The following is a 15,551-nucleotide window of genomic DNA, read 5'->3' on the forward strand; positions in this document are numbered from 1 at the left end:
AACTCCCTTACCAGCCCGCTGCCCTGAAGCTACACTCAGAAGCTCTGCTATCCAATTCGAGAAAGAGCCAAATCCATATGTTCCAGTACCCAAAGATGCTCGCTAAACTCTCTGTTACCCAACCTCATCTCTTGTGCACATACTGACATAATTCCTTGCTAGTTGTTGAACATGTCACAGAAAAGCTGGTGTATCTTCCCTAACCAAAAGTAGCCCACCTCTCAGCTTACCTGCACTACCTTCCAACGCCGGCGTACTCTTCCTCTGCTTCAAGAACCGATCTGCCATCCGTTGACCAGGGGTAACGCTCTCACTCCGCTCACCATTGAGTACAGTGTTGATAGTTCTGCCTACAGAAATGGTATCGGGAATAGGTTCCTTGCTCATGGCCAGAGAGCTTGACGAGGTCTTGACATGTAGTCCAGGGCGCCGTAGGTCTGAACCGGGAAGTGAGGAGACATTATCCAGATCGATGACAGTGGGTCGGCCAATATTGTTGGCACCACGGAGGTCGAATGCACTACGGGGCCGGCGAGCGAGTTTCTCCGGAGACATCGGGCGGAGGGTTGCGCGAATGCGGGGACGTAAAGGAGTCCCTGCTGGGCTGGGTTTTTGCTTGTTTTCGTTCCCCTCTGGTGTGTGGTGTTGACTGATGCTAGGTGAAACACGTGGGGTGGTTGACGGGCAAAGCAGATGTTGCGAGTTTGGTCGCGTCGAAAATCCCGAAGTTGACACGATAGACTTCTTTTGACTGCGTATCGAGGGAGGGGTAACGTTCTCTTTCCTTCTAGACTGCGCATCATTCTTTCTCAGTGCAGTGTCTGACACACACTCTGAGGTCTCATTTGTGGCTGGGATGGACGCATCAGTGATGACTTTGGTAGCAGGTGTCAGCTTAGGCGAGGGTTGAGACTTCGTTGGAACGTGCATAATGGTAGGTGATTTAGAATGTTGAGAAGACAAGCTGTTGCTGCTCGAGCGTCGGCCAGTATCAAGATATGGGAATCGGTCGTTCAATGAAGGCGATCTAGGTGTCTCAAGCAAAGAGCGTGGAGTAGACTCCAGGGTTCTCGGTTTTGCAAGCGGACGCTCCGTGCTGGAAAGCGACGTTGATTTGATCTGATATGGTTGATGGTCCTTTGCCGTGTCACTGGTGTCTGTTGTAGGATAGCTGCAAGTATTCTTGTCATCAATCTCCAAGGATGACGATGATCTCTCAGCGATCAGATCGGCTGCTTTTACGCCGCGCTTCTCACCATACTTGGATTCTAAACTGTCCAAGTGACGAGGAACATGCGAGTCATTTGCCTTTGTTGAATCATGGGCCCCTGGTCGCGGTGTTATTACATCAAGAGATCCTCGAAGAACGACCGTCGTATCCTCGTGCTCTGTCTGAGTTGTGCGGATCGGATCGGGTCCTGTCTTCTTAGATGGTGTTGTGTATTGATCGTGAATCCTCAAATCATCTTGACTGGTGAGCTCCATGCCTGAGATCTCATGCGACAGCCAGGCCCTCCAATCCCGACTTGTACGCGTCGATCCCCGACGTTGAGGGGAGGGTGTGCCCACTACGTAGCTTCTGACTGACTGGCTAGTGGAAACAACTGCTGAGCCACCATCGTGAGATCGATCAAACTCACTATGCCCTCCAAAAGACATGATGCTATCGTTCGGGAGAATGCTGATACCATCCGTATCCCGTGAATATATGCTGGGGGACATTGGCGTCGCCGCAACACGAGATGCTGGTGACGCGGAAGCTTTCGGAGATACGGGAAGTCTATGTGTGTTGTGATCAACAGACCTAGGTACCGATGCTACTTTCATGTCATGTTCAATGATAACTTTTGCTGCTCCTTGGGTCTGCTGAGCAAAAGTTGTGATATCGTAAGTTCTACCTGTTTCACGCGGGAATTGGAGGCGCTCGGCTTCTTCGAGTGGTGTTTTCCATCGTTCTTTCGCCTTTTCTACGCGCTTCTCAATCTGCAAGGTCGATGGCGTAAACACTTGAACAGCACAATTGCGCTCAGCACTATCACTATCGTTCTGGCTATCGTCTGATTCTGGCGCAATGTTTGACGGAAGCAACCCATCATCTCGTTGCTGCTCTCCTTCCGAGCCATACATGCGACTTGTGGCGTCTGGAGCGGGCGACGAGTGCTGTCCGATGGGTGTGACGGTGCGAATGGTTGACCTGATCACCCTGCCGAAAGACCTGATTGTGCTGGTCTTGCTCTGCGCACTTTGGGACGTGGTAGGTCTTCGTGATGGTGGTCTCTGGTCCAATACAATACTGCTTCGAAGATTGCGGTTGCCGCCTGAATGCAAGTCTCGTGGGTGAGAAAATAGCTTCGTCGTGCTGGATTCGAATACGTCGCTCTCCGCTCCAGGTGTTCGTTGAGTAGGGCTTGAGGACGACTGTTGTTTTGACGACCCAATCTCTTTCATGAGCGCAGAAAAGACGCGTTTGGGATCGACGGGCGTTGGTGACTCTTCGGTGAGGATCTCCATGGGCATTGGGTCACGAAAAGCGGAGAGAGGTGGCAGAGGCAGCGACTTCCGTCTAGAGGTAGATGCAGAAGCGTTGTGATCTCCCTCGCTTCCAATGCTATCCTTGGATTCGTGTATAACAGTCATGCGCTTCAGGGCTCGTTGAGTCAGCGTATCGCTTGTAGTGGATGTTCCCCAGCTTGTGACTCGAGAGGCTGATATGTTTGTAGCATTGGCTTCGCTATGGAGACTGCGATTGCTTCCAGTGCTATTGCTTCGAGACCCAGATCGGAGATAGACTGGGTAAGTTCCCTCGAGTGACGGCGTTCGGGCACGAATGCGGTGTAAGGTTTCTTCATTGGGAGGGGGTATGCCCAGTGCATCTTTGGCGGACGGTGGGTTATAGTGTGCAGTATGAAAGTAGTCGCGACTGGCATCAATCTGCTGAACAGGAAGGTTGGCTGATCTGCCCGATGCACGCCGAAATACTTTCTTGATCTTGCTTTTGAGAGAACCGGAGAATGATCGCTTCTCTTTTATCTCATGGGATGATATCATTTCGTTCAAAGCAAGGTCAGTCGTCGACTCGTCGGGTGTGTGCTGTTTACTTATCGGAAAGGAAGAGGATTCCGATGCGACACGCTTGCCTTTGTCTTTTCCTCTATCCTGTCTCTTCTTTAATGACGGAAGAAACATGGACGGCTTGTGTTTCACTGCCTTCTGTTGGAAACCTTGCAGATATTCATCTCGTGCCATGTCAAGCGTCATGTCAGGCTTGACTGTGACAGGCACGCGGGGGCCTGCAAGTGGTGACGGCCGAAGTGTTCGGGACGATAAAGGAAGAGACGAGGTTTCTGACACTGGACTGGCACTAACTAGAGGCGGTGTTGTAAGGTATTTGGAGGGTGGTCGAGCGATCGGAGATCCAGTTTGGACACTACTTGCGTAGTACATAGAGCGTGCCTTGCGTATTTGTTGTGAGGTAATTGAAGTCGAAGTATTCTGTCGAAACGACTTTGGTTGGGAATTGGGTCTGGCGTTTTCACTGAATGTGATAGAAGACTGTGTTGATAGATATCGCGGCACGGAAAGTGATCCATGGACGCTGGGAGCAGGATAGAAGGGCGGAAATTGCTCTGTGTTCTGGTTTGTGTTCTCTGTCGAGGACTGGGACAAGCGGTGGGTGCTTCTAGTCTGCTCAGCGTTCGGGCGCTGCAGAGATCTGAAGCTCGAATCGCGCGGTGGAAAGTGGCTGCCCTGGGAAGTGAGAGACTTGCGGCTGGCATTGCTCTTGGACCTTGCCACCTCAGAGCTACGTTTTGTGGTGCGCTCCGCCGCATCTTGGGCCTGCGCTCGAGCAAAGGCAGCTGTGGCCGCAGCTAGAGCTTGCTCTCTGATCGTATCCAGATCCGGTGATTCGGTGATGGAAGTGGGACGCTTGTGAACGGTAGACGCAGACTTGGATCGGCGGAGACGGACACCTGCATCGCTATTCGCGCGAGCCAGCATCACAATTGCAGGATAAAACTATGGTCTGGTGGAGTAGAGCGGTAAGAGCGTGCAGCCAACGTAGCGAAGTAGTGCTAAAGACGTGTTGACGGCATGTAGCAGAAACAGCGGTAATGAGGCACAGCCAACAGTATGGTATGACAGATGTGGTCTGGATGTGTGGGAAGGAGAATGATAGGGTGTATACCATGCTAAGCAGGAAAGCGCACCTCGAGAATGGTCATGTCTTGGAATGTGAAGTCCCACGTCGCTACTTCTTTCAGGTTGTGCAGCAGGCGCGTAGAGCACTGCGACTGCCACCACGAGGTGTGGCTGCTATCCCCAGTCAACACCTGCGTGTTTTGTCTGCATGTCTCGAAAGTGCCTTCTTGCGCATATTGTTGAGAATGAAAAGTTGATCTGTCCAATTGTGGGGTATCTTCAATCTAGAGCATAAAATCTAAAACACGTCCCTGTGTCTGGTAAGCTCTTCACCTTCGAGTGCACTAGTTTGTCTCTCTTCCTCGTCCTCAGTGTGTACTTGTAAGTAAGCGGGCTCCTTGTCTTCCACATCGATGATCCAAGTCACAACAGTCATGAATGCGAACACTACGACAGAACTCAAGAATGGCAAACCCAACCAGGCACCGCCAACACCTATGCCCAGTTGAAACAGCTCGTTTAACAGTGGCCCAGCGACCATTGCGCCAATGCTCTCAGCCATCGCAATGGTGCTCATGAGTTTGCCGATATCTGGGCTCGACTGACTGCCAACGACATGTATGGCCACGGATCGCATAGCAGCGTTATATCCTGTACCCATGTTGTAAAGAAGGAGCCCGACGATGAGGAGAGAAGGGTGCGCCGCGATACCCATGACGAAGAAGGCGACGGTGGTAAGGACTATAGATACCCGTGCAATCCACAGGTCCGCCCAGTGTGCAGGGAAATGCAGCTTCCTTAAAAGAAGAAAATTGACTAGTGGAATCAAGACGGTGACAGCCACAAGGTTGGTAGCGGCACGGAATGACAGCAAGTAGGCGGCTTTCTTGATCTCCCAGCTGTAACGTTTCGAAGCGTAGCGAACCAGAAGTGAAATACACTGTCTGCCCAGTCTGTTGGCCAAAAAAGTGAAGACGACCATGGCCAAGGTCCAATCGCTCTTGAGGAAATGTACTGCAGCCTGGAAGTTGCGCAATTGTGCTCGCACTGAAAAGTCGCTGGTCTTGGGGTGTAGCTCAAAAATCTGGTCGTCGCTATCCTTGGGCTCGGGCAGGTCACGGAGATGCAGCGTCTCCGGAATGAACAAGGCCACGACGACACCCACAATTTGTATGGCTAACGACAGCAATAGAGGCAGCCAGTTTCCACTTTCCATAAGTCTCGCTGCCATTATGGGTGCCAACATCTCCGCGACAAGAACGCAGGCTGTGAGATACAGAAAGATTGTGGTACGCTGTTCTGGGGGCGCTATGTCAGAGATCATAGTAATGCCGATAGCCATGGCCACAATTGGACCGCCGCCGATGATGGTGAAGGCGCTCGAGAGCCATGTCAACTGTAGAGGGAGAGACTTGAAGTAACCTGACGGTGTTAGCGCGGGACCTCAATCTTGTTGTCCGCCTTCTTACATATCAACAGCACCCAGACAAAGCCGAGCTCTATTCCGACCAAGCTCGCTATGAATATCCACTTTCTACCCACCTTGTCGGCCCAAGTACCGTATGGCACCGCTAGAAGAATGCCCGGCAGCGCGCTGAACATCTCCTGCCAGCCGAAGATGCTCGCTAATTGCTGCTGCACTACATTCACCTTGCATAGCTGCTCCGGTATGCTTCCATCGCTAGGTATCACTGAGGGGTCTTGTTCGTGGTAGTATTTGAGGCAGAGGTTCGCTTCGTAGAGACGCGTCATGGGCGCTTCGGCGAGGTAGGCACCTACGTCGATGAAGGCGATCATGACGAAGATGAGGACGACGAGAAGCACCCATGGCTTCTTGGTCGCTTGGGGCAGCGCATGGTGGGCCGATTCCGCTGGGGACAAGAGCGCGTCGTTCTCTTCGATTGATGCTCGCGGCAGGTCTGAGGGCAACGCCATTGCAATGGCATGTGCGTGTACCGCAAGATTTGCGACCAAGGGCGGGTGTACGGCTGACACTTGTGCCAATGTGCCTGAGCGATGCGACAGCTAAAACAAGGAATTCACCTGAGCAGTAAGCAAGCTGCAAAGAGTCAGTAGGTATCGTTAGCTAGGGATCATCGTGAGGATATGAAGAATGAACAGGGCAAGTCTTGTCATTTGCGACAACGCTGCAACCGTGAAACGACTCCGTGATTACTCCGGCCGTCGCGTTGATCCTTCGAACGCCGAGTGTCGAGCGTCTCGTTCATGCGGCAGAGGTTACGTCAGCAGCCAAGTTTAGCCTATCAAGTTCCGCCCCGCACCAACTACTCCGCTGCCATCAATCTGAAGATCAGGCCATTGGTGGTATGCCGGAGTAACTCGTGCCTACAGTTGTTCAAGTACTACCCGATGAAGCATGGACCCAGAGGATAGCGGGTATACGGGTTTGCTGTAGTTACTTAGTCTCAGGTATCACCCCACCGCTTTCGTAACCATGTTAGGTCTGATGAAGCCACTTGAGCAGATTTGAATGAAAGCGCAAACGGCAAGAAGGGAGCTTTGTTGCATGCACGTAGCTTCTGTTGTCTTCTAGAGATATACTGACGGCACCGCTTGGACGAATCGCATGTGATGGCAAGGTCATCGATGTCCCCTTCACGTAGAGCAAACGCTCCTGTCATGTTACCAGAAAGCAAGTGAATGTGGTTTCTTCTGGTTTAGTATCCAGAAACGACATAAAAGTATTCTATGCTACTAGACCTGAACTTCTCATCTACAGTTCATAATACCACATCCTGACATACTCTCTATCATACCTGTCACCAAAGCTCCTTCGATATCAAACCCTTCAAGACATGAACTCCGCCGACATATCTACCTCTACCAGATCCAACTTCGATGACAACCTTCAGGGTGCGGTTTCGGGTGGCGGTAACCGTGTGTTTAGGCCTCGTCTGATGTGTATCAATATATGTTAACGATTCGTTGTAGTTCCCCAGGATGCGACTGCAAGTACCTTTGTAGCTAGAAATATGACCCCTTCTCTACCTGAAGGCGCCAATGTTGCTCTCTGGAATATCCTCTGCGATGGTATGTCTTTTTCACTTCCAATCCTCAAAGCTGCTTCCGATCCACTGACTATATTACCTTCACAGGTCCTTTCACTATCGATATCGCCGCTGAGAGTGGCACCCCTCAAGCCAACCCTAGTCAACCTCAATTTCTCAAGGGTGTTACCTTCCACGCTGACAGGGAGAGCGAATGGAAAGGCACCGTTGTTCCCTACATCCGCCTCCTCACTTTTACGGTTGCCTCGACTACTGATACCTTCTTCATTGGCGCCATGCTCAAAGCCCTACCGAATATCGCCAACAACATTCTCAGAGTCGACATGAACGGCTTCCATTGGTTCTCTGGTGTTTCTGACAATCGCAAGTCTAATCCTTTTATAATTCTCGCTTCAAATTTGCCTTCACTTAGAGAAATGTCTTTCACTCTACACACTTCGGCCATCACAGATTCGATGTGGGGAGAAAGGCAGCTCCTTGAGCTGGAACGCACAAGACCCGACAAGGCCAAGGAGAGGAGGGTGAGAACAGTTGCTGAGGTTGTCGGCCGGTATGATATGGCACAAATCTTCAATAGCAGGGCTTTGGAGCAAATTCGGTTGGTTTACATCAAGAGCGAACTGATCACTCCTTCCATTGTGCAGGGCACGCCTGAGGTTGTCCTCGCCAACATAAGGAAATGGCTGATGCAAGGCTTCAAAGAGCATGGCCGGGAGATAGTCGTGGAGCTTTCGCTTGCTGCTTAAGAGATTGTGGAGAAGTGAAGTGTGATGAGCTGCACTTTTTAGGACAAGATAAATTTTGAACTATATGCTGAAGACCTCATGGTCTAGTTTGGATATAAGACTAAATATGAATATGGATATGGAAGGGGAATGATCGACTCTACTATACCTCAACGCCTTTTCGCTACCTATGTTGACTTAAGAAAATTGCGCATGCCTCCGGGCATAATTTTGAAAGGAAAATGCTACGCTCAATTACCACAGTATCGTTTCTACCAAATGACCTTCACTAGATGACGTTGATCTCGTCCTCGTCCTCATCCTCAGAACCTCTTCTTGCGACATCTTCATACAGACTCTTAAACCAGCTTCCCTGGCGGTCTAGTAGCTTGTGAGGACAACCGTACTCAACGAGTTGACCCTTGTTCATGACGACGACCTTGTCGAAGTCGAGTATTGTATCGAGCTTGTGGGCGACGGTGATGAGGGTGTGATGTGGGAATCTGGAGCGGAGGAGGCGTTGGACATGGGCGTCACTTGCAGCATCGAGACTAAACGTTCATTGTTAGCGATTGACCTTTGGAAAGAAAGCGGTTGATGAACGTACTTGCTAGTAGCTTCGTCCATGACAACGACGGTTGACTTGTCCTTCTTGAGCATTGCACGTGCTAAGCAGAAGAGCTGACGTTGTCCGTGCGAGAAATGCAGGTCCTCGACTTCGACGTCTAACGGGTGCCCGTACTTCTCAGCATCACCCTTTGCCACAATGATATCCCATAGTTGTACATCCTTCAACGCAGCCATGATGGCTTTGTCATCGGATTCTTTCAAGGGGTCAGCATTGAGGCGAACCGAACCGGGAAGTAGGTAGGCGTCTTGAGGTAGACCGATGAGTCGACTGCGAATGGTTTGGCGAGGTACCCGGGTAAGTGGAACGGAATCGATGGTGATACTACCACTGGAAAGTTCGACCATACGGAAGAGAGAGAGAACGAGCGATGACTTTCCGCTCCCCGTGCGGCCAACGATGGCAACCTTTTCACCAGGCCTGATGGAGAGGGAAAAGTTCGAGATAACGGGTTCGCCGGGCCGGTGGCATGCTTCGATGCCTCTGAACTCAATCTTGCCGGCGCTTGGCCAGCTGGCGGGCGGAATGTGGTCTTCGCCCTCAGAGTCCTCTGCCACGGCATCGGCGGTAAAGTTCTTGATCCTGGCTACACTTCCGATGTGCGTCTCGAGCTGGGTCCAGAAAGAGATGAGCAACTTGATACTCTGAGAGAACAGTACCACGTTGAGTAGCGCTACACCAACGTATCCCGCACTCAGCTTGCCTTTCAAGGTGACTACCAGCACTATGAGGATCGTTGCAACAGCTGCAACGACCAAGTCCAGTACGAGTGTCAACCAACGCTGAGCCGCAAAGAGCAGGTAGAAGGGCCGTTGACTACGGTCAAGTAGAGCTTTTGCTTTCTCTTCAACGAAACTCTGCCATCCGAATGCGCGGATGGTCGCTAGACCTTCCAGTATCTCATTGAACTGAGTGTAGAGTGGTGACTTGGCTTCCAAATCGAGGAAACGAAGTTGGCGCGATGTGCGGAGATAGAACTTTTGAACAAAGAAGACTGCGACGATGACGACAGGAAAGGAAATAGCTGCGTAGGGAGCAGCGACAGCGATAAGAATCATCTGTCCGATGACGAGGACGAATGTGGCGAAAGTGTTCAGCGCGGCCACTGGCAACTCCATGTCGATCAACATGAGATCTTGACTGAAGCGGTTGAGCGTGACTCCGGTATCTGTGGTAGAGAAGAAAGACATGGGAGACCCAAGGACTGTATCCAACAGCTTCTTGTGGAACGTGACGCCAGAACGAGGGACCATGGTGATGATGAGCTGCCAACAACTGACCATCAGGAAGAAGAGTGCCAACCCACCAAGCATGGCATAGATGCCAAGCCAGTATCCGAGTCGCTCGTTGGGGTTCTCCTCGTTGTATTCCGCCCACATCTTCACCCAGACAGTGGGGAAGGAGATGCCGAAGATGAAGATGATGATAGAAAAGATGAAGATGATTGTAGGAATCCAGCCCACAGTACCAATGTAGTAGAGGTAGATGGCTGTGTCGCCAGTACGACGATTCGCTTCAGCTTGCACGTCATCCTCTGTGAGCTGGTTGTCGGTGGCTAGACGCTCGGTGTACCTGGGCGGCTCCTCGTAGATGTGCTTCTCCGCACGGTAGTCCCAGTCAGGAAGTGCAAGGTCGAAGCCCGACACGTAGCCTCCCGACTTGTTCAGCTTCTCGAAAGGACCTTGTTCCAAAATCCTGCCGTCCTTGTCGAGGGCGACAATGTGATCAGAGTAAGGTACGCGTTTGGCTGTGGTAGAAGGGAGATGTTAGCACGTGGACGAGGTGGACGAATGACTTAATATCACATACCCGATGATGACGCAACGAGAACTGTGGTTCGGCACCGCTTTAATAGTCCCTCGTGACCAAAGAGACTGTGCCATATACGGTTCTCGGTCTGGCCATCAAGGCCGCTAAGGCAGTCATCGAGGATGATGATGTCCTTCTGAGCGTAGACTGCTCTGGCTAGTGCCTGCGGAGGGGTGGTGGTCAGTAAAGTCCAAAAGTAGAAAGAGGGGTGCATATTGGGGTGTCTCACAATTCGCTGGCTCTGGCCTCCACTCAATGCGATACCCTTGCTGCCAATCTGGGTTTGGTCACCCTGGGGCAATTGCCGTAGATCTTCGTCTAATGCGCAGCTCCGCACTACCGACGAGTACCACCGCTGATCAAACACGGCAGCACCGAGGATGCTTTCCTGCACTGTGCCGTTCACGTGCCATGCAGTTTGGTCGCACAAGGCGATCCGTAGGGAAGACACCTGCAGCGAGCCACCCATGACAGGTAACTCTCCGAGCACTGCTTTGAGCAGGGTTGACTTACCACACCCTACCGGTCCCACTACCATGGTAATCTTCCCGCGTGGGACGATCATGTCGATGTCCTGCAAGGTACCAGATGGCTGTCTGACCGGATCCCATCCGAAGTAGCCGTTCTCAATGACGATGGCCTGAGAGCCAAGAGCGCTGTACTCCTTGACCTCGATAGAACAACGGCTTTTTTGAGAAGTCTCAGAGCCTTTGTCTGACTCGGTGCCTGCGACTGAAAGGCACGCTGTGCTACCACCATAGATGGAAGGAAATTTACGGTGCTCATCGCGCGGAGCCAATGTGAGAAAGTCTTGGATTCTCTTGAACGATCCGACGCCTCCCATCAGAGAGGAAAGAGCCATGATGAGCGACCCGAGTGGTTCTGTAAGAAGCGTGAACAGCGAGAGTGAAGTAAAGACAGTTGCGGTGTCGAGGGTGCTTCTACCGTCACTGTTTTGCGCGATGATAGAGAAGACCGCAAATGCCAGAATAGGTGACACGATTGGCGAGATGTAAGCTATAAACGATCAGTGCATGAACATAGACTGCGGAGATTTGATGACTTACAGAATCCCATTGTCCAGATGAGGAGCTTTCTGAACTTCTTCGAGATGTTTAGCTCATCAACCCGGAGCTTCTGGAGATCGTCTCGCAGAACCTCGGTAAGACCACCCATCTTGACACCCTTCATCGAGTTCAGCATGGAGTTGGTGGCTGCAATGCGTCGCTCGATGCCTTCGAGCCAGAGTGCTTGACGTTGCATCACCAAGCTAGTGGCTGCTATAGAGCCGAGCAATGATACTTGAGGGCGATTAGCGGGGAATGGAGCATGGAGTTGTAGTGAAGCTTACCAACAGCAACGCCGATAGGGATCGCGCAGGCGGCACCGAGTTGTCGCTCCAAGAGGTACATTGCGAGGGCAATCTCAAGTGTATTAGACCATACCTCGTGACCAGTCTCCATACCGGTGACGATACGCTCGACGTCAGCACTCATGAGTGTGATGGAAGATGCTGGATCCATGTCTGTCAACGTGACTTCTGTTGCTTTGTTGTAGAGCATAGAGATGAGGCCACCTCGCATCTGTGTGATGAATCGGAAGGTGAAATGCATGTATTGCCCGGTGGAGATCTACGAGGCATGTTAGCGAGGCAACCTGGTTGCACGAGATTGGTTTACTGACTGCAATGCCGATGAAAACGATGATGTACGCGCCAATCAATCCATATCCGATGTTGGCCGTCTGCGCCGTCTCGGCCTCCTGGGAGAAGTTGACAGCTCTTTCGATCAGAAATGGTTGGCAGAAGTTGAAGGCAATCAGACATAGTCTGGGCGGAACAACTGCCAGTATGGGCCACTTCAATTTCCTCAATGTCGTTCCGAAGAGAGAATGTGTACCGACGTTCGCAACTATATCCCCCGGGTTAGTGGACGGTAGATACAGAGGCAGGGTAATCATAATTTACCTCTTGCCCACGACGAGCCAATTAGATGGTGCAGGTAGTCTGCTGTTAAGTGTTTGTCCAGCTGGAAAAGGTCGTCGACAGTCAGTGAAGTGGAGAATCCCTTCTTGAAGAGCGGGTTCAGCCACCAGAACGTTACCCGCCTGTAAACACCACTGGTAGCCTCCGTTGGGTTCTTGGCGAAGTCTGGGAGAAGGAGCTGTCGCTTGTCTCGCGCTTCAACTATGGCGAGAAATACTTTCACAGCAAGGCGTGAGGCGAAAACCGTGGCAACGAGGTCCAGCTCGGGTGTGAGTGCATAACTGCGGGAGCGTTCGATATCAAATATGCTGGTGAAGAATAGGTATACCGTGAGCAGGAACGATGGACGTATCGACCTCATGTGCTCAACGAAGGAGAGAAATCCCAATAAGACTGCGCCGATGAAGCTGATAGCAGCTGATGCGAGTTCGGCACGGTTGTTGCGTGTTTGTCGGTTTGCCCAGATGACGAGGAGTGCAAGCTCGAAACCAGCGAACACAGCCCATCCTATCTGTAGTACAAAGGTCAGGTCCATCATAATCAAGCTCAAGGAGAATGACATACCAGTTTGGTATATAGCAGAGTCGTCCTCGAAACCTTGGTATCCTTCCACCATAGTCGATAGATTCTATAAGGTGCGATAGCTATCAACAAGGATAGAGGAATTATCGAGAGAAACACCTCGGAGAAGAGGAGAGTGAGATCGAAGCCGCCACGGCAATGTGGGCCAGCATAGGGACCAAAGGTATCGTCGGTCAATGCACAATCGGGGTCCATATTCGCTGCCATTGCGAACGAGAGACAATCCGTCGAGACTGTTCAGCAATGTAGATGGTGCATTAAAGCATTAAAGGAAGTAGGAATGGGATAGGAGAGTTGATATTATGGGAACCCCACAATTCCTCGAGTGGTTCTAATGACTATGCTGATCATGTGGACCGGTGGCAGAATGATGATTTCTTTATTTCCCTGCGTTGGTGTTTCTGACTACCCGCGGTGAGGGCTTGAACAACGCGGTAGTACGTTTGGGAGATCCCAAGAGACCAATGCTCCGCACTGTAACACGGACACACACCACTGGTTACCTCAGGAGGCTACTAGTAGCGCCTTACGTACTTGTTGTGAGCTGAACATGTTCCTCAGTTGCCATCTTTACAGCATGAAAGTGACTTAGCTTGCCTTGATCGTCGTCATGTTGCACTAAAGCGAGCGACTTGCAGACCCGAGAAGTGAGGGCTGAGCGTATACCGGTAGTAGGGTGCGTGACTAGGCTTTCCGTTACCTGGTGCAAACTCAGTGCATGCAGGCCGCATGCGTCGTGTTGGACTACGTCGAAGTGACAGGGGCATCACATGGTGTTCGTATTTGGTTTAGCCGTGTGTTCCACCCGGATTAGCAGCAACGACCGGCGCCACTCCCATCACCCTGCGTACTAACAGTGTTGACGGCGGCTCGGGAAGGGGATCCTCAACCTTAATTGCGCGACCACGCTGTCAGCTTGGCACCGCTGTAGCGGCAACTTTGTGGCTTGTGGCTTTCAGATCGGCGCTGTCATCCCGATGATCACACCCAAAAGAATGTAGCATTTAACGCTACAGCATTGCTGTTGGTATTCCGTGCTCTGGACTAGGGGTATCCAAAGCGTTTGAAGCGGTTTTCTTTCCTGTTTCAATTCCGTTGAATGCCAAATTTGGACATGCAAAACACGCGAAAAAGTATAACACATCGCTTGCGGCGGCCGTTCATCGGCCCTTTAGTCACCAAGACTTGGAAATTGAGCTGTATTTCGACACATGGGAATGTGACTGCCGAACGAAAATTCACTTGACGCCTACGCTAACAAATTGATGTGGAGAGACATTCTCATTGTTCTGCCGGTTCTCGTCGGCGAGTCGTGTGCAACGACGGCTGTTCAAGGCGCACTTGCTTGCCGCAGCTATCCAACTACGGGTGTCAAATGCAGCTCACGTCATAAGTGAAGGAGCATTCTCAAAATGAGGACACGTTTATGCAGTTGGCGGCCCGAGATCAAGGTTTCTGCTCGCATGCACAAAGTAACAGCGAACACGGACTGATAGCATCGTCATGATGATTTCTACAGCCGCGCGACCAAGAACCGTGGCAGCTGGCAAATAGCCTGATGACGCGGCAGTCAATCAGAAGGCCACGATAAACATCTCTCGTAAATACGAGGAAGTACAAGCGGGGGAGTAAAGCGCCCGACCATAATCACTGGTGGTGTACTTGTCGACGGTCGACGATCGACTTTTCATAAGCTGAGAGTGGCTCGTCGTTGGCCAACTACCGGAGTCATCTTGGATTAGTACGAAGGATTTTCGACGTCCACGGAACTGCACGCCGGCGGAGTGCCAAATTGGTCACCGGAGCAGTGAACCAGAAAGCTGGTTTGGTGTAGTCTGGAGTACACGAAATTGGGACCAGGGAAGCCTCTGTCGGTATTGGAAATCCATGGCGATGCCGGTATAGGTTCCAACACCGGTTGGTAGCTTGATTACAGGTTCACTGACGATCGATGCAGCGCCGATCGCATACGTTGTGATCGACCGGTGCAGCTCGCGATGAACGCTCCCAATTCTTCCGGAAGATTCCACTACTGGCTGGAAATTGCAAGTCTGTCTTCAGGTGAAGTTTATGGCTTGCGCAGCCCGTACGGATAAATCAGATTTCCTGGGGTACCTGCAGGCAGACTCCTCATCTTTTGGAAAAGGTGCATACCCCACAATGGCAGCTAAATCTAGTAATACGGGCCAGCTCCATATGAACTGAAGCTAAGTGGTTTCGTTGCGGCTATCAACTGAAGAGCGAAGGATGATGCAATAGTTAAAGTTACATGAGCGCTTGGAAGGGTGCTCGCTTTCAACGGCTGATTAACATGTCTCGACAGACGGTACGACGTGTGCTGACGGTCCGGAAGGGGTATGATCCGTCGCAGGGAGGCGATGCATGAGGATTGAGTTGCTCTGGGGTTGAATTTCCGGCTGCCTGGTACTTAGCGGCAGGAGCCGGCTAGTCGTCATCCACGCTTGAATTTCTGGACCGGGTCTAATTAAGACGTGCGGGACTTTGGAAAGTGTTGTGGGCCATGGAGGTGTACCCACCCCACCATCACAATCTTGTCTTTGGTGCGTGCTTCGCGGGAGCGGCACGCAAGACTTCCTGCGGTGTGAAGGCGCCGGGTTGAGCAGCCGTTCCAAATATGCATCTACGAGAAATGA

At 51.5% G+C, this 15,551-nt stretch overlaps 4 protein-coding genes across 4 annotated transcripts; 1 reads left to right on the top strand and 3 right to left on the bottom strand.

The window, feature by feature from the left end:
* Positions 1 to 174: 174 nt before the first annotated feature.
* J4E82_010378 (uncharacterized protein) lies at positions 175 to 3,999 on the bottom strand (the record flags this gene model as incomplete). The annotated part of the gene is made up of 1 exon (XM_051736590.1): positions 175 to 3,999. The coding sequence occupies one exon, from the start codon at positions 3,997 to 3,999 to the stop codon at positions 175 to 177; it is 3,825 nt and encodes a 1,274-aa protein (XP_051583650.1).
* Positions 4,000 to 4,438: 439 nt separating this feature from the next.
* J4E82_010379 (uncharacterized protein) lies at positions 4,439 to 6,075 on the bottom strand (the record flags this gene model as incomplete). The annotated part of the gene is made up of 2 exons (XM_051736591.1): positions 4,439 to 5,562; positions 5,610 to 6,075. 2 exons carry the CDS (start codon positions 6,073 to 6,075, stop codon positions 4,439 to 4,441), a joined length of 1,590 nt encoding a protein of 529 aa, XP_051583651.1.
* Positions 6,076 to 6,956: 881 nt separating this feature from the next.
* On the top strand, positions 6,957 to 7,915 carry J4E82_010380 (uncharacterized protein; the record flags this gene model as incomplete). The annotated part of the gene is made up of 3 exons (XM_051736592.1): positions 6,957 to 7,038; positions 7,093 to 7,191; positions 7,257 to 7,915. 3 exons carry the CDS (start codon positions 6,957 to 6,959, stop codon positions 7,913 to 7,915), a joined length of 840 nt encoding a protein of 279 aa, XP_051583652.1.
* Positions 7,916 to 8,183: 268 nt separating this feature from the next.
* J4E82_010381 (uncharacterized protein) lies at positions 8,184 to 13,092 on the bottom strand (the record flags this gene model as incomplete). The annotated part of the gene is made up of 9 exons (XM_051736593.1): positions 8,184 to 8,445; positions 8,502 to 10,269; positions 10,332 to 10,494; positions 10,561 to 11,348; positions 11,399 to 11,632; positions 11,683 to 11,962; positions 12,015 to 12,241; positions 12,298 to 12,826; positions 12,880 to 13,092. The coding sequence occupies 9 exons, from the start codon at positions 13,090 to 13,092 to the stop codon at positions 8,184 to 8,186; spliced, it is 4,464 nt and encodes a 1,487-aa protein (XP_051583653.1).
* Between the last annotated feature and the right edge of the window lie 2,459 nt (positions 13,093 to 15,551).

Source organism: Alternaria postmessia, assembly GCF_024291825.1.
Source record: "Alternaria postmessia strain BMP 2775 chromosome Unknown scaffold_122, whole genome shotgun sequence".
NCBI lineage: Eukaryota > Fungi > Ascomycota > Dothideomycetes > Pleosporales > Pleosporaceae > Alternaria > Alternaria postmessia.